This window comes from Rhineura floridana, chromosome 8, assembly GCF_030035675.1.
Source record: "Rhineura floridana isolate rRhiFlo1 chromosome 8, rRhiFlo1.hap2, whole genome shotgun sequence".
NCBI lineage: Eukaryota > Metazoa > Chordata > Lepidosauria > Squamata > Rhineuridae > Rhineura > Rhineura floridana.
The window spans coordinates 109,606,871-109,629,793 of NC_084487.1; the positions used below are offsets into that span (position 1 = coordinate 109,606,871).

The window sequence follows — 22,923 nt, forward strand, 5'->3', positions numbered from 1 at the left end:
AGCAGATCTCACATTGTGGGTGAGGAGCACACCATGAACCTTCTCGCATCTGTCTTCACACAAATGTTGTTAACTGCAGGTTCATTTTCTCCCAAGTGTCTTTCATCTCCCAGTCACTAACAATTCTTCCCTAACATGAAGCATGTACCAGTGTTTTAAAAAATTAATTCCGAAAACATGATGATCAATAAACCATAAAAATCATTTGCATTAGAAGTAGCAACTGAATGCAGGCCTATTCCAATATACAAATCTCAATGAAATAGCCGCCACGCAGGTGTAAACAAAAACAAATAAAACACACTCACCTGACTCTGTGATCATAATATTGTCGTTATGCCTGTCTCCTATTCCAAGTACAAAGGTTGCCACACAGTAACCAGCACAAGAGTACACAAATCTTTCCACAGCTGCCTGAAACTAATAATTTAAAGAAAGCAGCTATAAGGAAGAGTCATAGCTCAGGGTAGAGCACATACTTTGCACGCAGGAGGTGCCAGGTTCAATCCCCAGCATCTTCAGATAGGGCTCGGAAAGACTTGTCTGAAACCTTGGAGAGCCACTGCCAGCTAGTATAGACAATACTGAACTAGACTGATGAGCAGACCTGCTCAGGATAGCTTCTGATTGCCTGACATTCAATGCAGCATTGCATATATCACAGATACTGCTTGTGATGGCCTAGTATAGGGAGCACTGGCGTCAATTCTGTGACATGGAAATTCAGCGCACAAAGGCTAGCAACTTTGGACAGCAACTTTATTTTTGTAGCATTCATATAACTATTGGGTTCATCCTGATACCAATGAAATGGTCTGAGTCAGTATAAAACAGCTTCCTATGTCTCTATGCTTTAAGTGATCAACTGCAGTGCCAAAATGTCACATGTATAAAGAACATTATGGTCTATTTTCATTACCATAAATCAGTGATAAATTATGCAAAACTTTGTTTTCCAAGAATTATATAAAACCATCAAGGTTAGATGCTGTAAATCATATCCAAAGTTGGTAATACTCAGAGTGGGCCCATTGAAAGTAATGGACATGACTAACAGGTCTATTAATTTCAGGAGGTCTACTCTGAGTACAACTTAGCTGGATACAACCCTTTGACATTTTTGTATGTTGTAGCCATTTCACAAAATTATTGAACAGGATAGAGAAGTTAATAAAGCAAGATATAAGGAAAATGATACGCTGCTCAAAAATCCCAAGTCAGACTCAAATGAAACGTTTTAAAGGCACTCATCTGAAGGACGTACAATGCATTAAATCTCAGCAATACTTGCATCAAGGATTTTATATATAGCAGTACAAGAGGCAGGGAGAACACAACTAATACAGCGTACTTGGTACAAGAATGGATAGCTCACTAGAGGCTTCACACTAGGGTATCCCAAAGTGGTCAACATTGACTCCCTGGGGTGGATAGGACTGTGCAAGGGGTGAATAAAGACCTGGGGATCAAAACAGGGTGGAGAACAAGTTTGCAAGATACAGGGCAAAAACAATTAATTAGGAACTAAGCCTCAGAAATAAATGGCAGGGGCATATACAAAGTATAAGAACATAAGAAGAGGCTGCTGGATCAGGCCAGTGGCCCATCTAGTCCAGCATCCTCTTCTCACAGTGGCCAGCCAGATGTCTATGGGAAGCCCGCAAGCAGGACCTAAGCACAAGAGCACTCTCCCCACCTGTAGCTTCCAGCAAGTGGTATTCAGAAGCACACTGCCTCCCGCTATGGAAGCGGAGCATAGCCATCATCCACGAATTTGTCTAATCCTCTTTTAAAGCCATCTACATTGATGGCTTTAAGTGTACCTTCCTTGCCATAAGGAACCCAGTAGAGGCCAGTGAGGCAGTGCAGGTGGGGCACCATTGCTCTCCTGGCTTCCAAACCAGGCTGATCTCTGCCGCTGGCTGAGAGGGGGAGCGACAAGCACAGGAGCTCAATGCAGTGTGTGGCAGTGGGACCAATCTGATGCTCTTGCCATTGCACGCTGCCGCACACCGAGTTCCCATGCCTCACCCCTCCTCCTCTCCGTCAGTAGCAGCGACCCACCATGTTTGGAAGCCAGGAGAGTAACGGTGCCCCACCTGCACTGCGTCACCGACCACTACTGGAGAAACCTCTCTATTTAATGAGATGATTCCACAATACAACAAAATAATTACATTTTTTAAAAAGAAGGAACACTCACCTTTTCTTCAATTACACATTTCTCCTTCAGCCACTGATTCAATATTTCATCCTTAAATGCTCCTGTATTTCCAACTGTGCTTTGCTGGATTTTGGCAATTGTTGTAGCATCTTTTACAATTTCAATCATTCCTATAAAAGGATTAAAGACATGGTAATCTAATATATATTTTGGAAAGTTGTTTTGTTTGTTTGCTATGCATTTCAACAACTATTACAATATCATAACCAAATTTTGTGCAATGGTTCCTGAGATGAAGGAGCAGGTTTTCATCTATGTTTGGATACAATTGGACCCCATTTTGAATCAAGATGGTGGACTTAACCCTTTAAAACTGATTTTAACAACTGATTTCAAAACTGTACTGATTTTTTTGTTTCTTGGAATTCCTGAGAAACACTGGGTACAAGGCTGCTAGTATGCTCACACTAGAGATTTGATATACCCTCCTAAGAATTCTAAAAAGCCTGATTTTTTTTGGGGGGGGAAGTGTATCACACTTTGTCAATCACATCATGAACATTCCTGGGCAAGGTCTTAGAACGTGTGGTGGCCAGCCAGCTCCAGGTGCTCTTGGATGAAACCGATTATCTAGATCCGTTTCAATCCGGTTTCAGGCCCGGTTTTGGCACCGAAACAGCCTTGGTCGCCCTGTATGATGACCTATGTCGGGAGAGGGACAGGGGGAGTGTAACTCTGTTGATTCTCCTTGATCTCTCAGCTGCTTTTGATACCATTGACCATGGTATCCTTCTGGGGAGACTCACGGAGTTGGGAGTTGGAGGTACTGCTTGGCAGTGGCTCCGCTCCTACTTGGTGGACCGCCTCCAGAAGGTAGGGCTTGGGCAGCATTGTTTGATACCCTGGACTCTCCATTGTGGAGTCCCGCAGGGATTGGTTCTGTCCCCTATGCTTTTTAACATCTACATGAAGCCGCTGGGTGCGGTCATCAGGAGTTTTGGAGTGCGTTGTCACCAGTATGCTGATGACACGCAACTCTATTTCTCCTTTTCATCTTCATCAGGTGAGGCTGTTAATGTGCTGAACCGTTGCCTGGCCGCGATAATGGACTGGATGAGAGCTAATACTGAGGCTCAATCCTGACAAGACTGAGACGCTGTTGGTGAGTGCCTTCTCCGCCCAGATGGTGGATGTTCAACCTGTTCTGGATGGGGTTACACTCCCCCTGAAGGAACAGGTTCGTAGCTTGGGGGTTCTTTTCGATCCATTCCTGTCTCTCGAGGCTCAGGTGGCCTCGGTGGCACGGAATGCGTTCTACCACCTTCGTTTGGTAGCCCAGCTACGCCCCTATCTGGAAAGCGATGACCTCACTTCAGTTGTGCGTGCTCTGGTAACCTCTAGATTGGATTACTGCAATGCACTCTACGTGGGGCTGCCTTCGAAGACAGTTCGGAAACTACAGCTAGTGCAAAACGCAGCTGCTAGACTGTTGACGAGGACCAGGCGGTCCGCACATATAACCCCTGTCCTGGCTCCTTTGCACTGGCTACCTATTTGTTTCCGGGCTAAATTCAAAGTGCTAGTTTTGACTTATAAAGCCTTACACGGCGCGGGACCAGAATACCTAGCAGAACGCCTCTCCCAATATGAACCTACCAGCTCACTACGTTCAACATCAAAGGCCCTCCTCCGAGTCCCAACCCACAGAGAGGCTTGGAGGGTTGTAACAAGATCCAGGGCCTTTTCAGTAGTGGCCCCCGAATTATGGAACAGTCTCCCCGATGAGGTACGCCTGGCGCCTACACTTTTATCTTTTCGGCGCCAGGTTAAAACCTTTTTATTCTCCCAGGCATTTTAACTTAATTTATTTTTTAGCTTTCAATTTATACCAGGCTGTTTTACTGTTTAATATGTATGCTTTTTACTGACCTTTGTAATTTTATTGTATTTTACTCTATGTTGTGCACAGCCCTGAGAGCCTTTTGGCTGTGGGCGGTATAGAAATCGAAATAAATAAAATAAATAATAAATGAACAACAGCCATTATGTTTATTTTGTCTGAGCAACCATAACACATATGTCAATGGTAAAAGCCACACTTTGCTTTCCCCTGGAGCGTCAAAGTATTGGATTCACAGATACAAATGCCTAGATCAAGTCTACAATTATCCTGGATCCAGGAGTTCCTTCTTAGAGAACACCATGACTTTAGATTTCAAGTAATTGTTAGGGATTCTTCAGCTAATCCAATCAGTAAATGCCCAATACCCAGATATGGCTGTGAAATTAAAACTGCAGCATCTGCATGTAAAAGGGCTTATCCACATGGGACCATTACTTCGTACTAAAGACACTGTTTTACCTCCATGTTCTATTTGCACTGTTTGCAGCAAGTGCTCAGTGCTAGCTGCAAAAACGGTCTTTTCCATTCACACAAGCAGTCCTTTCTCTACGAAGGATCAATCATGCAGTTTCCTAATGACCACTCCCTCTCATTTTACATTTCCATTCCCTCTGGTTGCTAGGGAACCGAGCATGCTCAGTTTATTTTAGCAGCTGCTGTAGATTCCTTAAAAAATACCGGGGGGACGGGGACACCAAAAACTAGGCAAAAGGGGGGTGGAGAAAACACATATCCGTCCATTTACACTCCATGGGTGGAGGACCCAAAATTAGTGTAAACACTCTAAATCACAAGTTCTGAAACTCTGTCCCTACTGTACCTCCTCCAAATTGCTAATGGTCTTTGTGGGCAAATGAATTGATTTTATTCCCGTTTTAGCAATTGTATTATGCTGTGCTAGATGATCTATGACATTTACATTTATTTGTATTGCTGCTATTATTTCTGCTTTGAGTTCTTATATACTGATACTTTTTCAACTTTCATCCACACAAAAGCCACTTAAGTGAGCAGGGAGGAGTCAGTCTCTCCCAGCTATGCCCACCAGGGTATATGGTTCAACATCAGGGTAGACCTGAGGGTCAGGGAGGTGTTGCTGTGGGCTATAGGAGCTTCATCTTCCTCTGCAAGCACCCTGTCCATGTGACTAGTGGTCTGGAGTGTTTGCATCTTGTGTTGGGTCAGCAGGACAGATTGGGGATTTTGTTGGTGTACCGCCCACCCTGCTGCCCAACAGACTCCCTAGCTGAGCTGACAGAGGTGGTCTTGGGTGTATTGTTGAGATCCCCCACACTGTTGGTTCTGGGGGATGTCAACATCCATGCCAAGGCCACCTTATCTGAGGCGGTTCAGGATTTCATGGTCTCCATGACAACCATGGGACTGTCCCAAAATGCCATCGGCCCAACACCTGTAGCAGGGCATACTCTAGACTTGGTTTTGCAACTGGACATGGCGATGGTGATCTGAAAGTGGGGGGCCTTACATCAGTCCCTTTGTCATGGACAGATCACTGCTTGCTGTAGTTTAGACTTACAGCAGCTTTTCCCCTCTGCAAGGGTGGGGGACCTATTAAGTTGGTCCGACCCCAGAGATTAATGGATCCAGATGGTTTCCAAAGGACTCTGGGGAGTTTTCTGGCTGATAGGACTGGTGCTCCTGTCGAAACCCTGGTTGAACTGTGAAATACAGAAATGATCCGTGTGGTTGACATGATTGCTCCTGAGCCCTCTCCTGTGTAGAGCTCGTATGGCTCCATGGTATACCCCAGAGCTGAGAGCGATGAAACAATATAGGAGACGGCTTGAGTGCAGATGGATGCGAACCCCTAGTGGATGCAATCATACACTGGTAAGTGCCTATGGTAAGCTGTATTTAGGGGCAGTGAGGGCAGCAAAAACAAAATACTTTGCTGCCACTATCAAATCATCACTCTCCCGCCCAGCAGAGTTCTTCAGAATTCTCCGGGAGATATTACATGCTGGCCCCAAGGACGTGGTAGAACCATCTGAGGCCTGCTGTAATGAATTTGCTAGGCACTTCCAGGATAAAATCTTTAGCATCCACCAAGACTTAGAGTCCAGTGTTATAGCAGGTGAGTCAAGTAAGGTGTCCAGGGCACAGCCTTGTCCCGATTTCTTGGATGAGTTTCAGTTGGTACAGCTTAAGGACGTTGACAAGGTGCTTGGACAGGTTCGTGCAACCACTTCTGTACTGGATCCTTGCCCTTCTTAGCTAATAAAAGCTAGCAGGGATGGAACAGCCAGCTGGGCCAGGGAAGTGATTAATGCCTCTCTGTGAGAGGGAGTGGTCCCTGGCCACCTGAAAGAGGCGGTAGTGAGACCACTCCTGAAGAGACCCTTCCTGGACCCAGAAAATCTTAATAACTATAGGCCGGTGGCAAATGTTCCATTCCTGGGCAAGGTCCTGGAATGAGTGGTTGCAGGCCAGCTCCAGACACTCTTGGATGAGACCGATTATCTGGATCCATTTCAGTCAGGTTTCAGGCCTGGTTTTGGCACAGAAACAGCCTTGGTCACCCTGTATGATGACCTTTGTCGGGAGAGAGACAGGGGGAGTGTGACTCTGTTGATTCTCCTTGATCTCTCAGCGGCTTTTGATACCATCAACCATGGTATCCTTCTGGGACGACTGGCTGAGTTGGGAGAGGGAGGGACTGCATGGCAGTGGTTCCCCTCCTACTTGGCAGGTCGGCTCCAGAAGGTGGTGCTTGGGGAACATTACTCGGCACCCTGGACTCTCCAGTATGGGGTTCCACAGGTGTCAATTCTGTCCCCCATGCTGTTCAACATCTACATGAAACCATTGGGTGCGGTCATCCAGAGCTTTGGAGTGTGTTGCTATCAGTATGCTGATGACACGCAGCTCTATTTCTCCTTCTCATCCTCTTCAGCTGAGGCTGTCAATGTGCTGAACCAGTGCCTGGCTGCGACAATGGACTGGATGAGGGCTAATAAACTGAGGCTCAATCCAGACAAGACTGAGATGCTGTTAGTGGGTGGTTCATCTGACTGGATGGTGGATGTCCAAACTGTCCTGGATGGGTCGCTTTCCCTCTGAAAGAACAGGTTTGTAGTTTGGGGGTTCTCCTAGAACCATCTCTGTCACTTGAGGCTCAGGTAGCCTTGGTGGCCTGGAATGCCTGCTACCAACTCCGGTTGGTGGCCCAGCTACACCCCTATCTGGACAGGGATAACCTGGCTTCAGTTGTCCATGCTCTGGTAACCTCCAAGTTAGATTACTGCAATGCACTCTATGTGGGGCTGCCTTTGAAGACGGTTTGGCAACTGCAGCTGTATGTTTCTGAGCCCAATTCAAGGTGCTGGTTTTAACCTATAAAGCCTTACACAGCATGGGACCACAATATCTTTTTTTTTTTTTTTTTTCAATAATTTTTATTCAAATTTTCATAAAACATACAAGACGAAATCATAAAACATTCAAAGACAAAAAACAAAATCAAAAATAGTTAAACAAAAAAAAAAAATAAAATAAAAATAAAAATAAAAATAAAAAATAAAGAGTAAAATATTGACTTCCCATTTGTCAAAGATCAGATCAGTTATAAGTCTATAATATATAACAATCCTGTCTCTTAAGTCATATTATAAAATCACTTTCCTCCAATAGTTATCTTACTTAATCATCAAATCTCATAAACATTACTTTATTCTTTCCACAAAAAGTCAAAGAGAGGTTTCAATTCTTTAAGAAATATATCTATCAATTTTTTTTTCCAGATAAGCATATCGATTAATCCATCTCATTACTAATTATGATAATCTTATTGTCATAACCATAGTCAAAATAAACATTTCAATTAATCCATCACATCAGAATCTGTTAGGTTCAGTAATTTCAGTAGCCATTATTCTATTATCCCTATTAGTTCCATTTTCCATCTTCCATCTTCAATAGTCTTGTTAAGTCCAGTAATTTCAGTATCCAATCTTCCATTATCAGTATTCCATAATAATCTTGCTGTCAAAGCCATATTCATATAGTAAGAGTCTGATGGGAATTACCTCTATCCCAAATATTTTCTTGCCATCCATTCTGAATAGGTTGCTGAAATACTGCTGTAAAATCATATCTCTGTTCTTTTTTTCAAAATACACTGGGTCATCTCTTGAAAGTTTTTCCATTGTCACATGGCTGCAGTTAATTCCATAGATTTTCTCTATATTGGGCTCCATCACATCGTTCCAGTCCAGAAGATTATCCATGCCATTGATAACTTTATCTCTAGAATCTTCATTAATTTCTTCAGAGATAACATTGAGTTCCAAACAATAGATTTTATTTCTAAAGTCCATAGACTCCAAATCTTTTTCCTGTTCCACGTTTGTTCCAATCTCCGGGGTCTCCTCTCTCACAGGGACCCCTGTTCCAGTCTCCAGGGTCTCCTCTCTCACAGGGACCCCTGTTCCAGTCTCCAGGGTCTCCTCTCTCACAAGGACCCCTATGTCTTTAATCTCCTGTGTCTCCAAACAATAGATTTTATTTCTAAAGTCCATAGACTCCAAATCTTTTTCCTGTTCCACGTTTGTTCCAATCTCCAGGGTCTCCTCTCTCACAGGGACCCCTTCCAGGGTCACCTCTCTCACAGGGACCCCTATATCTTTAATCTCCTGCGTCATTTTACTCAATTCAATTTTCAACTCCTTACAACCCTGTCGCAGGTTTTGTTTCGTTATCTCAATCTCATCCATTATTTTCTGAAACATAGTTATTTCCAGATTCTCAGCCACTTTCTTAATTGCCATTTTAAAAGAAAAATATAGGAAAACCACTTCTTATTTCAGCAACAATTGGGTTAATACTCCAAACTTGGTGACATCACAGTATAAACAGAGCAGACAGCCTTATCTCTCCATAGTTAAGTAAACAAAATGCAGTTCCCAGGATCGAAACAATTAATGGCAGTCGTCAGAAAACAGATTCGTCAAAATAAAATAGACCAAAAAGAGAGTAGTCTCAGACAATATAATATTCTTCAAAATAAAAATCTGGAATAGAAATCCCTCTTCTGTGTATATCTTTAGAATGCAAATCCAGGACAGCTTTTTGCAACAAAAACAGAGATAAGCTATTAATTAGTGCGTAGCAGAGAGAAGTTATGGCTCCCCAGTGAGATGTCAAAAACCGATCAATCTGGCAAATCTCTTTTAAACAGCAACAATTTAAGTCAAATAAAAGAAAAATATAGAAAGAAGGGTGCTTGCCTGTTAGTGCGTTCTCTCTTAGAAGATAAGATAAACGTTCGCTTTATCAGATAGAGCTTGCTGTTGAAAATCCGTCCCACCTTCGTCGGCTGGACCTCGTCCCATAAATTAATGAGATCGGGACCACAATATCTGATGGAACACCTCTCCCGACACGAACCCACCCATACACTACGCTCAACATCAAAGGTCCTCCTCCGGGTGCCTTCTCCGATGGAAGCTGGGAGGCTGGCAACAAGGGAGAGGGCCTTCTCAGTACTGGCCCCCAAATTATGGAATGATCTTCTTGACAAAGTGCATCTGGCGCCAAGACTTATCTTTTCGACACCAGGTCAAGACTTTCCTCTTCTCCCAGGCATTTTTAACAGCATTTAAATAGCACGTTTTTAACTTGCCTATCGGTTTTTATGGGTTTTAATTTGGTATGGTTTTAAATTTGTATACTTGTTTTTAATTGCTGTAAACTGCCCAGAGAGCTTCGGCTATAAGGCGGTATATAAATGCAGTCAATCAATCAATCAATAAGTGCCCCAGCAAGCTGACGTTTGAAGAGCTAGTCTCCTAATGCATCACTAGATAATCATCTGCCTTTAGATATGTTAAATCAGGTACCCAGCATGGCAATTACAAAGAAACTAGCTGGACAAGTTTATTTTGAGCTGACACAGCTGAAAGTACAAACCTTTGTTTGAGTAGTATTACACCTTTGTGCACAAGTAAGGGGTGGGAAATTAAGGCACTGTTCATCTGCCAAGAAGCAGGGCTGCTTGTTGCAGTAAATAGCTGTTGGACACTGTCAGTAGTTTGCCTCCTGTGGCTGTTTGCAGCAACAACAAAAAAAGCCAGCAGAACTGAGAAGAGCAGCCGAAAGTTGCTTCTCAACCCACAGGAAGCAAAATGAACAAAGGGAGGATATAGTCAGAGTGGAAAGGGGTATATGAAAAAAAGTTACAATTGATGCACCCACCTAAAAACATTGAAGCAAAGTGTTGCAACCACTAGTGGAGTGGAGATGTATTTTTCTCTAATTTTCATATTATCAGCGGATTGGGTTAGTACATATTTACAGGGGGGAAACTGCATGATAGCTTCTGTTTGCCAGTAGCGTCATGTGAACGATGCAAATTAAGAAGAGGTGTAGCAGCAAAGTCTTTATAGAGCTGATTTTAGGAGGGTGGGAAGATATCAACCCTAAAAAGAGACAGAGCTCTGTCCAGTATAGCTTAAATAGAATGGGAAAAAGAAAATGGGACATAATTGCCATGTTAGGAAAAAGATCACCTCAAAAGAAATGACAGCAATTACTGCAAAAATGCACCCAAGCAGAAATATTTATGCTATAGCACATTGAACAAAATAACCTGTTATCAAGGATGTACTGCTCAAGTTTGCTCCAAAGATAGTCACTGGACATAAAATTGATACACAGAAGATTCACGCAACAGCAAAGTGCTGACAACCAAGTTACTTTAGAGAGAACATTAAATGTCATCTCCTTCATTCACACTCCTTTGTCTAATATAAGACACCAGGAAAGACTAGTGTACAACATAACTCCACACACACAAAATTCCCATTCTTGATAGTTCAGTGAGGTATCTTGTAAAATGTTCTACCTATTTTATTTCCTGTAGAAATGCACCCATATGGCAACAAACATAAATCTAAGGATTCTTCTTCCCAGATTGACTCCATGATTCGAAGTATCTAGTAAAACAAAAGACACAACAAACAAGGACTTAGGCTGCAATCCAAATCCCACTTACCTGGGAGTAAGCCCCATTCAATTCAATAGGAGGACTGCACCGTTAATCATAACTGTTAAGGAGTGATTTTAAAATTAAATAGATTTTTGAAACAAGGTGTTTTTATCCATTTTGTAAAATGAACTTAAAAGAGGAAAAGCACCCTGCAGAACTTACTGAGTTTGCAGAAGAATTCAGAATAAAAAGCTAAATGTGAAATGTATGCAAATCCTTGCTTCCATATTTGTCCCTTTCATGGTCATCTCTCCGAACAAGACAGTAATTCCAAAACACCATGTATCAAGAGAAAGGCCATAGCTCAGTGGCAGAGCATCTTTTGCATGTAAAAGGTCCTGGGTTCAATCCCTGGCATTTTCAAGTAGGGCTGGAAAAAACTCCTGCCTGAAGGCCTGGAGAGCAGCTGTCCGTCAGTGTAGACATTACTAAGCTAGATGGGTCAATGATCTTACTCATCAGGCAGCTTCTTATGTTCCTATGAGAAGAGCTGAACTGAGCCAAAAAGCTGGGTGCATCCACACCACTCTATGCCAGTCAGAATGAGGAATCCCAATGCAGGGATAAGTAAGCACATCAAGGTGAGGATTATGAGTAGTAGCATTGTCTTGAGTAGAGATGAAGGAAGTAGCTGCATCACTATTTCACAGAAAGCACATTTTCATCCCTGACTGATCAAGCATAGGGGAGGGACTGGATGCTGGAACTTGAAAACATTACTACTACTTGGGCTATTCTGCAGTTGCAACTAGGTTTCCTCCCCATTGTTATGGGAACTGATTAGAAAAAATATATACACATGCATTTTTGAGTCAATTGTGTCCCTAATTAACAAACCACACACAACACTAAACAAATCATGTGTCCCCAGTATCAAAAATCCAGGAACACTGGTGTAAGGCATTAACCTTTTATAAAATAGACAACAAACCCCAACATAGTCCAAATTGGCAGTTGGTCATAAAAAATAAGGTAACAATGAAAAGCAATACTACCTTCAGGAATGTCATCCAGTCAACTACATGTATAGAAACAAGATAGTAGGTCACAGAAGGGTGCTCACTTCTGTGTTGATAAGCAGCTCACGTATGAAGCTTATGAACATTTTCCATTTCAAACAAAGGCAGTTCTCTGAGGATCAACAACGTATCATGCAGGTAATACCTGCAAAATAAGCATGTCCTGTCGCAGGTCGTCTCCATGTTTGAAGATGATGCCAATAGTTTCATTGGATAAGGATGTAGGATCTGCACATTTGAATTCTAGCCAAAGTGGTTTTTTCTTAGATGCCATTACTTTACACTTTTCTATCTGTAAGAGATACATTCACATATTTCCTATTGCCAGAATTGATATCTAAAGATTAAAAGGCCAATAGATGTGTTTTACAGCCATGGATCTACACTCAGAGTTGATACAATTAAAATGTTTAAAACTGTCTTTAAAATTATCTGCCAAAAAAAGGGTTGGGGGAAAATCTCCCCTCCCCCAAAGCAAGGGCTCTGTAACCTTAAGGTCCCTGGTGGGGGATGGGCTCCTCCCCCATCAGCCATTTTTGGGGCTGCAGCCTTCCTTTCCTCCCCATGCAAGTTAATGGAGAGGTGGCTCTTGCTGTTAACTTGCAAAGGGGGACAGAAAGAAACTGTGCATGTAGGCAGGGCCGGTTCCAAAGGGCGGCCAGGTCGGGCACTGGCCCGAGGGCCCCGCAGCTCTAGGATCCCCTGGGGGGCCCCAGAGGGGCCCTCCGCTCCCCTTCCGTGATCCCGCGGATCACAAGACAAGTTTCTGAGCCACCCGCCATCCCCCGCACTTCACCTACCTTTCTCTGCTGTTCGTGCAGGGTTGCCATCAATAAAGATGGCAGCTGAGGTTTCCGTAAGGGACTGAAGCCTCTGCCACCATTTTGGTTGATGGCAACCCTGCACTAACAGCAGAGAAAGGTAGGTGAAGCGCTGGGGATGGTGGGCGGTTCGGAAGCTAGTCTTGTGATCCGCGGGATCGCGGAAGGGAAGCAAAGGGGCCCAGGGCAGGCTAATACCCAAGGGCCCCCACATTCCTGGAGCCGGCCCTGCATGTAGGGGTGTGCCAGAGGGAGGGAGGGAGAGGGAGGGGGAGAGAGATGTGTGCTGTGCATATTTGAGTGTGTGTTCATTGGCCCCTTTGGCCATGATCACCACTGGCATGTGGCCTTCAGAGGATTGGCTAACCTTGAACGTGGCCCTTGAACCACAAAAGTCTAGCCACCCCTGCTTTACCTTCTCCCAGATTTCTTTTCAGCTAACACTCATGACTTTCAGCCTTCCACAAGCCTTGGAGACCACTCAGCATGCTCAGTCCTCACCAAGCCATTTATTTGATTTTTGATGTTTTCAATATTTTGTACTTTTGCTTATGTTTAGTTTCAACAGATTACATGGACACCTCCTTCTTGTTTCTCAGGGGTCCTGTTTTGGCATCAAATCTGTTGGCAACTCAATCACCCAAGTTCACTGTTGGGATTATATTTACCACAAGTGCTCCTGCTTTCAGTCCAGGGTCATATGGCACTCTAAAGCATTCGGGAAACTTGCTGTCCTGTAGTTTCTCAAGCTTTTGTTTGAGCTGTACGATTACTGAAAATTGACAATAAAGAAAAAATGGCTTCAGAAGTCAGAAAAGACATCCAATAGTAACTAGAAATGGATTGCTATTCTCATGGCATGCACACCCAGTCTACTTTTCCTTCTCGTAAGTAAGTTTTCACATTTTACAAAAATAAAATCCCGTTTGACTAGAAGTGGGACAAGAGAAGCATGAATGTGTGCCATGGAAAGCTATATTTGTCTCCAACCTTAAAAATCAATCAGACTTGTTATGACAGGGATGGGGATCTGCATGCTGCTGGAGGGATGGGTTCTTATCACCCCCACCGGCCAACATTGACAGGTGGACAAGGCCTCCCACTCAAATCACCTGACATCACAATGACATTGCTTGATCCATTTTCTTCCACACAGTTTGAAATTAAAAAGTGCAGGTGCAAGCACTCTATGTGTAAACCTTTGCAACTATAGTAATCAGCTGATTGTTGATGCTTGTGCAGAGTTGTGCATGGTGCTTCAAAGCCCCAACAATCAGCTGGTTGTCAGGGCTCCAAAGCACCACACAGGGCTCAGTGCAAGCCCTGGAACTAGGTGCACCTGTACTTTCTCTGCACCTGACATCATAAATGATGTCAAGACTACGGCAGGTGGGCATGGCTTGGCCAAAATGACGTTGTGGGCCAAATAAGAAGGCCTGGCAGGTCTAACTAGGGCTGGAGGTTCCCCATTGCTGTTTTATGGAGTCATGACTGGAGGCCACCACAGTTCTCACAGTATTAGCATGTCATCTGACCTGAAAATGCTAACAAAGCATTTGTGCTTGAAACAGTTCTCAAATTGAAGACACCTTGCAAAGTCTTAAGGAGGGAGAAGATTCTGTAGCAGTCAGAGCACTTTCTTCCTAACAGCAAAGATTTAACACAGGGGCCACCCAGACTGCTTTGCTAACTGTGTAAAATTGTAGAGTCAGAGAACATACAGCCACAGCAGCCTCTCTCTACTACTCCCCCCCCCCGCTCAGCTGGGACAGTCAGAAATGCCTTCTATTTGTGAGGGTTGGATTAAAGGACCAACTGATTGTTACACACAGCAGCAATAATTATCCGTACACACAGAGGTGAGAAGATTCCATGTATTTGCATACCAAAGAAACGGCTGCCAGTGCACTGAGAAGTTTAGAAATTCCACACATACCCATTTTACAAAATGTGAGAAAAATTAACATGAACAAAGCAATTCCCTTCCCTAGATTATTGTGAGCTCTTGGAAAAGCAGCTTTTACAGCCAAAATAAATGCTTGTACATTTATTCATATTAAAGTTTATATCCCATCTACCTAGATAGCAAGGAATGGGAGAGACTTTTACTTGTGAGTATGATGAAGAACCAGAAATTTTAGAATGTGAGGTAAAAGCTGCTCTTAAAATACTTGGAAGAAACAAATCACCAGGAACAGATGGCATACCGACAGAGTTGCTCTGAGACTGAATCTGTCCAAATTTTGGGAAAAAATTGTCAAGAAATGTGGAAAACAATGGCCCACAGACTGGAAGCGGTCAATATATATTCTAATTCCAAAGAAAGGGGATCCCAGGGAATGCAGTAATTATCGAACTATTGCCTTAATATACCATGCAAGTAATGCTCAAGATTCTACAACAAAGGCTCTCACCATATATGGAGTGAGAAATGTCAGAGGTCCAAGCTGGAGTTAGAAAGGGAAGAGGCATCAGAGATCATAACACAAACATATAATGGAACGGACCAAGGAATTTCAGAAGAAAATCACCCTGTGCTTTATAGACTACAGCAAAGCCTTTGACTGAGTAGATCACTAATTAACTAGGGGCTGCTTCCCCTGCTTGTTTCGCTTACCAACCCTGCCTCAAAGGGGTTGCCAGTGCCCTCCCCTTCCCCCCACAGGAATTACCAGAGCCATCCCCTCCCGTTTCCTCCCCCACAAAGGTTACCAGAGCCCCCCCTTTCTCCCCCACAATAGATCAGCCTTCACCAACCTGGCACCCTCCAGATGTTTTGGACTACAACTCCCATCAACCCCAGCTGGCACAGCCATTCAAAACATCTAGAGTACGTGTGGGTAACCTTTGGCCCTTCAGATGTTGGTTAACTATAATGCCCCTCATCCCTGGCCATTGGCCATGCTTGCTAGGGCTGATGGGAGTTGTAGTTCATCAACATCTGGAGGGCCACAGGTTCTCCATTCCTGAACTAGAGGGAGGAGTATATTGTCTTATATGCAAATATTCAAAACTGGGGAGAGAGCAAGTGAACATAAATATTTGTCTGTTGTTTGTAGGTTGTCTTGCATGCAAACCTTCATTTGTATAAAACGTTGGGGAGATAGTGGGTCCACCAGGAACACACCTTAATGTTTATCTGCTATTTGTTCTCTTCAGATAGGTATATGACTGTGAGACAGGGGTGTATTTTACCATTCTATTTATTTAATCTATACCCAGAACATATCATACAGAAAGGAGACTGGACCAAAATGAAGGAGGTGTGAAAACTGGAGGGAGAAATAATAATTTAAGATATGCAGACGATACCATACTACTATGAGAAACCAGTAATGATTTGAAACAAATATTGATGAAAGTTAAAGAGGAAAGCACAAAAGCAGGACTACAGCTGAACGTCAAAAAGACTAAAGTAATGACAACAGAAAATTTATTTAACTTTAAAGTTGACAACAAGGACATTGAACTTGTCAAGGATTATCAATACCTCGGCACAGTCATTAACCAAAATGGAGACAATAGTCAAGAAATCAGAAGGCGGCTAGGACTGGGGAGGGCAGCTATGAAAGAATGCAAAGATGTATCACTGAACAACAAAGTCAAGATCATTCAGACCATGGTATTCCCGATCTCTATATATGAATGTGAAAGTTGGACAGTGAAAAAAAGTAGATAAGAGAAAAATCAGCTCATTTGAAATGTGGTGTTGGAGAAGAGCTTTGCGCATACCATGGACTGCGAAAAAGACAAATAATTGGGTGTTAGAACAAATTAAACCAGAACTGTCCCTAGAAGCTAAAATGATGCAACTGAGGTTATCATACTTTGGACACATCATGAGAAGACATGATTCACTAGAAAAGACAATAATGCTGGGAAAAACAGAAGGGAGTAGAAAAAGAGGAAGGCCAGACAAGAGATGGATTGATTCCATGAAGGAAGCCACAGACCTGAACTTACAAGATCTGAACAGGGTGGTTCATGACAGATGCTCTTGGAGGTCACTGATTCATAGGGTCGCCATAAGTCGTAGTCAACTTGAAGGCACATAACTACAACTGGAGAACCATTATCATTCAAAGCAGAGAATACTGGGCTAAAGGGACAAATAGCGTGACCTGGTGTCTGGCAGTTTCCTACGTTCTTAAAATTCTCTGAAGGTGTTTAAAAACACACACATCTTGATTCTTTAGTCCACTTGCACCTTTACATTTTGAAAACTGCACCTCTGCAGCCTACCAATGATGCAAAGACACCACAGACTTTTGCAGGTCACCTTTGATTACATCAAGGTTAGGGACCCTATAGCCCTCCATATCTTGTTAAGACTCCACATCCCATCAGCCCCAGCCAGCATGGCCAACAGCCAGAGATGACAAGATTTGTAGTCCAGCTTCATCTGGAATGTCACAGGTTCCCCATCCCTGCATTACACACAATAAAAGCTAAACATACAGGTGAGAATGCGCTTATAAGAACAGCACGTACCTTGAGGTGTGACATCATATTTTTCAGCAGAAATGGATTTTATCTCCATTGTCACTTTATGCAACAACTCAGTAACTTGAACCTGCTTCAGAAAGTCTTGCAGCATTGCTCTCCCACAGCCTCTCAGATAAGCTTCTAGGATCACAGCAAACCTTTGCTGATAGTGCATGGATTGTGCAATCTCACTTCTCAAAAACCAGAACAAAAAGTGTCCAATTCTTTTGTTCTGGGAATGGGAGGGGAAAACATATTAAAAATGAGACAGCTTCTCAATAAAAAGTCTTCATTTTGACAGTATTTGTGCATTTTACTCTATTTAAATAATTTAAAATACTTACTCTTAAGCCTCGTTTTAATAGAAATCGGGCTAATGCACTGTCATGATAAGGCTCAAATTTCACAGCCTGAAAAACAGATAACAAAAGTGGAAACAGGTTTTATGTAGTTTCTGTGCAGTCTGAGACAACAGCATATCCCCCCCCCCATTTCAAAGTACTGACCATTAATGTGAAATACACTATAAGGTTTTTAAGACAGCCATAACCGGGCAGGGAGGCAAGAAAAGAGGAGACAATATACATGCACCAGTGATGGGCTCAGTTTCCACAATAATCTGATTTGCCATCAGATTATCCATTATTTCTGATATTCTCTATCTTTGCGGAGAGGATTTAGAAGTGTACCTGTTTTCCGATACATTTTTAAAATTCTTTTTTTTAATCTGCTTTGAAATCAAGCAAGCCTCATTTAATTGCAGGGTAAAAGTTTTTCCGATGGATATCTTAGGAAACTGACAGACAGAAAGCAGGAGGGGAAAGACCCTGACTTGATGATAGGCAATTATCTGCCTAATTTGCACCTGAAAAGGAATGTAAACAGGTAATCATTACAGAGTTCAGAATAAAGATCAATACCAGTGGAGGAGACTCATTAATAAATAGCGATAAATAGCCATGAAGCCACTGGGTGACCTTGGGCCAGTCACTGCCTCTCAGCCTCAGAAGAAGGCAATGGTAAACCACCTCTGAATACCACTTACTATGAACACTCTATTCATAGGGTCGCCATAAGTCAGAAGGCAGTCCATAATTCTCCACAAAGCAAAAAAATAAAATCAGAGCAGATCAGAAAAAGGATAAGACAGCGGAGGAAAAAAGGAATCAGGTCATTAATGATCATCCAGGGGCCACACAAAAACAAAATGTAAAAAAGGAGAATTCCATCCCTAACATGCACACAGTTTGTGCTTTTTAAAATGAAAGTATAACAAAAAAAATTGAGTGCCAGTGTGGTGTAGAGGTTAAGGTGTTGGACTAGGACCTGTGAGACCAGGGTTTGAATCCCCACACAGCCATGAAGCTCACTGGGTGACCTTGCGCCAGTCACTGCCTCTCAGCCTCAGAGGAAGGCAATGGTAAACTCCCTCTGAATACCGCTTACCATGAACACCCTATTCGTAGGGTCACCATAAGTCGGAATCGACTTGAAGGCAGTCCATCATCATCATAACAAAATACATAAGCAATCAGAAACAGTTAAAAATACAAACCATTTTGACTTGGAACTCATCTCTTTAATAATTGTGGCAAAAACAAAAAATCCAAACAAAAAGCAAGTTTAAAGGTTCTTAATGTAAACAGCACCGAATATTATTATTCAGGAAGGTTCTGGATTTTGCTGCTGCTGTTTTGCTGCTGCTGTTTTGCTGCTGATGTCCTGAATCTCTCTCTCTCTCAAACACACACACACACACGGACATGGACACAGAGTGTAGTATGCAGAGCCATCCTAGAAAGGGATGCAGCAGGTCTTAGCTTAAGTGACAATGCAACAGTTCAGGAGCAGAGGTAAATACTCTGATATAAAGCATCTATAAGCTTGCTCCCTCCTACTCTCCAAATGGATTTGGATGTGCTGGCTTTGAATTTACACAAGCTGTTACTTTAATTTAACATGGCCTCAGCCATGTATGCTTCAATTTCTGTACTATTGTCATATAAAACCATTTTGGACAGGATGGTGATATAGAGCTATTGAAGCTGAAGCCCTGGCCTTGTTAAAGTAACAGCTTATGTAAATAGGCCTCAGGCAACAATAATGGTGAGAAAAGACCAAACTATTGCTGTAAACTGGCTTTGAGTTCTGCACTCTCTGCCAATTTGTAGTCAAATATCTTAATCAAATTATCAGAGAGAGCCCTACAGACCTGGGCCCCGATCAAGGAATGTGCATGGGGAGTCCACACTCATACTGGAACATCTACGTCCCTCCTTTCTAATAGCAGCCCCCACAACAACAACACCAAAGCTCTCAGACGTTTCCACAGTAGCATGAGAAATTTCTGTTGAGTTAGGGGAGAAAGTGAGAGAAGTCCTTATACATGCATCCAAGCCCTTGCACACATGTTAATAAATGAACACTCAGGATCACAACCTACATATTCAATAAGAGCTTATATGATCACCTATCAGAAACACTTTGAAATGCTGAAATAAAAAAAACTGGCAGCTAGGGAAGATCTAACACTGGTGAAGTAATCTGGCTGCCATATTTCAAAGTTTGTCAGTGGTTTTCAAAGGCATACTTCTAACACGGATGTAACCAAAGCAGGGCTAACAGTACCACAAGGCTTTCTTTTCACGAGGAACCATAGCATGACTACCAACCTAACTTAATAAGAAGTACCACACATGCCACCTAGACATCCAAAGTCAAGATTGAATCTGATTACACTCCAAAATTGAAAATTCCCAAGTCATTAAAGTGTAAAATTCACTATTTGAGGGGGGATCCTGAGTGGGCAACGCACAATGACTAACTATGGAACGTGGTGCTTAGCATAAGATTGAAAAAGAAATTGTAAGGTTATGCTTTATATTGGCACGTCCTTTTTAAAAGGAATATGTGTATTCATTGGACGCTATTTTTGAGTGCACAAAGTCATTTTCCTTCTACCAACAGCAGCTGAACTGATCATATTAGATATCTGCTGGTGGCATCTGTTGGTGGTCCAACAGCTATGACAAAACTTCTTTTTTGTATTAAAACCTGTGAGTTTTATTCTAAGAGGAGGAAAAGTAACCGCTAGCAAAATGCCCAGGGGGCTTTTGAATGCAGTCAATGTTTTCTTCAAATTTCAGAGCACTTTCTGCAATTTGTAACTTAAAGCTCCATAGTACTACTATTTTTAAACCCCTGAAATGTCTTGGTTTCAGTGCCAAATGTGCCCAAATCCGTTAATTTATTTGAAATATTACAAGTCTGCCCTTCATCTAGCGATGCCAAACCTGGGCACAATAAAATGTTAAAAACAAGATAAACAAGAGTAGATGAAATACATAAGTAAAAGAAAGCAGCCTGTTGAAGCTACAACAAGGCTACGTTGATCTACCTTGTCAAGAACTGACTTCCTGGAAATGCAAACAAACATGTTTTTAGTAGCTGATAAAATGCAAAAAAGGGGCAGTGCTAACTGTATACCTCAGGGGAGGGCATTATGTCAAAGAGGCACCATACAGAGAAGGCTCTCTCCCTCATCACCACATAATGGATCTCTCCTGACAACACATGAAGACCTTAAAGCATAGACAGGCCAATACAACAATAGGATGCCCAAATCATTTATTCTGATGCCATCTCAGTGAAGTCAGTTAAAGCAATGCACACAAGAGAAGTCTCTAAAAGATGTGGCTAGATATGGAAATTGCCAAAACCCTTAAGGAGACACTGTCCCAATAACATTTAATGAACTACGCAGACTTAAAATGCAGGTACTTTTGTTTAAGTGGCTTGTAAATTGCAGCTTTACCCACCCACCGACCCCAATACATTTCAGCTACAACTCCTTACTCATCTATTATTTAAAGTAATAGGAGCAATGATTTAAATAACAAATGAGTTAAAGGACACAACTTTAAAAGGGTTTCAATCAATAAACAATAAATGCAGGACACTGTGCTTATATTATTCGTTTTTAACATTTATATGCCATCTTTCTTGACTCAAACAGCAAATAGATTTACAAAATTTAAAACAAAATCAAAACCAATAGGGCATTAGAACTACAATTAAAAAAACACTTATGAAAGCAGAGAACAGTCAAAACCACATTTATAAACTGTTCCACAAAAAGCCTATCGAAAGAGAAAAGGGGAGCAGCAATGGAGCTAGACAAGCTGCTTTTTGGCTGGGCATTCTGCTATCTTGGTGCCATGACAGAAAAGGCTCTGTCTCTTGTACCCACGTGCAATACTCAGATGATGCGCAGCAGGGAAACTGAGTAGAGCCTTACGAGGTGATTTCAAGAATAGTGCAGATTCATGCAGTGCAGCCAGATTTTAGGATTTTGGGACTCTGGCCCCAGATGTTTAGGGTTTTAAAGATCAGTACCACCAGAACTTTAAATTGAGCTCAGAAATGAATTGGTAACCAGTATAGATGACAGTAAGCATTATGGACAAATTGAAGTTCTTCAACAGTCTTCAAAGGCAGCCCAGTATAAAGTGCTTTACAGTAATTTGCTCTGAATACAACCAGGTCATGAACAAATGTGGCCAGATCTGGCCTTCCAAAGAAAGGGAACAGCCAGTACACCAACCAAAGATAGTAAAAGCTCCCGGCCACTTGGCAACCATGAACTCAATCAGTGACCAGGACACCAAATCGGAGGCTACAGGGCCACTGGATAAGGAGATGGACCAAGTTCCTGGCTTTGAGTCTTATACTAGTGATCACAAACAGGAGCAGAAAAAAGATAATACTTGAAACAACAACTGAACGATCTCTAAAACCATCACATTCTATCTTTAGAATATTCCCATCTCCTAAGCAAGTAGCAACATTGCTCTCAGATGTCCAATGTGAAGAAAATGGCCAAGCATAATGCCAATTAATACCAAAAGTGGAATATTTACTCATTTCCCACACTAGGATTCTGTTATTAAATAATTTAAATTTAACAATAATTTCTTAAAAGCACCTTCATAAATGTAAACAACCCAAAGCCTTTGCCTTCTTTCCAAGTAAAATAATTGAATATTGTTGCAAGTGATGAAATCTAGCTCATAAACAGACCCACAATCAGTTGAAGCTCACTCTATTTTAAGATGTTATAACTTGCATTTTTATAACATTAGGGCACTTTCACCAAGGGTACTGTTGTCATATGACAAGAGGAAACCTAATTTCTTTATTCCACACAAGCTAATCTTCTACTTTAGCCTACTTTGACATAAACACAAGCTAATCCTATTAGCATTTTCCCCATATAAATGACAATCTCAGGAATGCTAATGCAACATATCTAGAGCATGTAGGTAGGTATAACAAAGCATACTGGTTGGTTAGGATGCTGTTCTACCACTCTGATACTGGTGAAGGTTCTGTGGTACTAAGAGAACCATGTATATTGGGTTATTTCACACATGTATGCTGAGTTACTGAAGGGTCCAAAAATCAAGTGGAAACATGCATTTCTGAATGACCTGTCACTGCACTTAGTGCAAGACTGGCAAATCTCA

At 42.2% G+C, this 22,923-nt stretch overlaps 1 protein-coding gene across 8 annotated transcripts in view; it reads right to left on the bottom strand.

Annotated features, from left to right (window-relative positions):
* PIK3CG (phosphatidylinositol-4,5-bisphosphate 3-kinase catalytic subunit gamma) overlaps nt 1-22,923 on the bottom strand; it is a 46,158-nt gene that overhangs the window by 4,624 nt on the left and 18,611 nt on the right. For 7 of the 8 annotated variants that reach the window (XM_061640383.1, XM_061640381.1, XM_061640384.1 and 4 more), the window contains 7 exons: nt 17,743-17,808; nt 17,405-17,630; nt 13,582-13,685; nt 12,238-12,384; nt 10,930-11,020; nt 2,204-2,334; nt 309-420 (listed from right to left, as the gene is read on the bottom strand). In XM_061640383.1, the coding sequence (XP_061496367.1) occupies nt 309-420; nt 2,204-2,334; nt 10,930-11,020; nt 12,238-12,384; nt 13,582-13,685; nt 17,405-17,630; nt 17,743-17,808 (877 nt within the window). The remainder of the gene's footprint in view (nt 1-308; nt 421-2,203; nt 2,335-10,929; nt 11,021-12,237; nt 12,385-13,581; nt 13,686-17,404; nt 17,631-17,742; nt 17,809-22,923) is intronic. The other variant, XM_061640388.1, reaches the window with a different exon arrangement.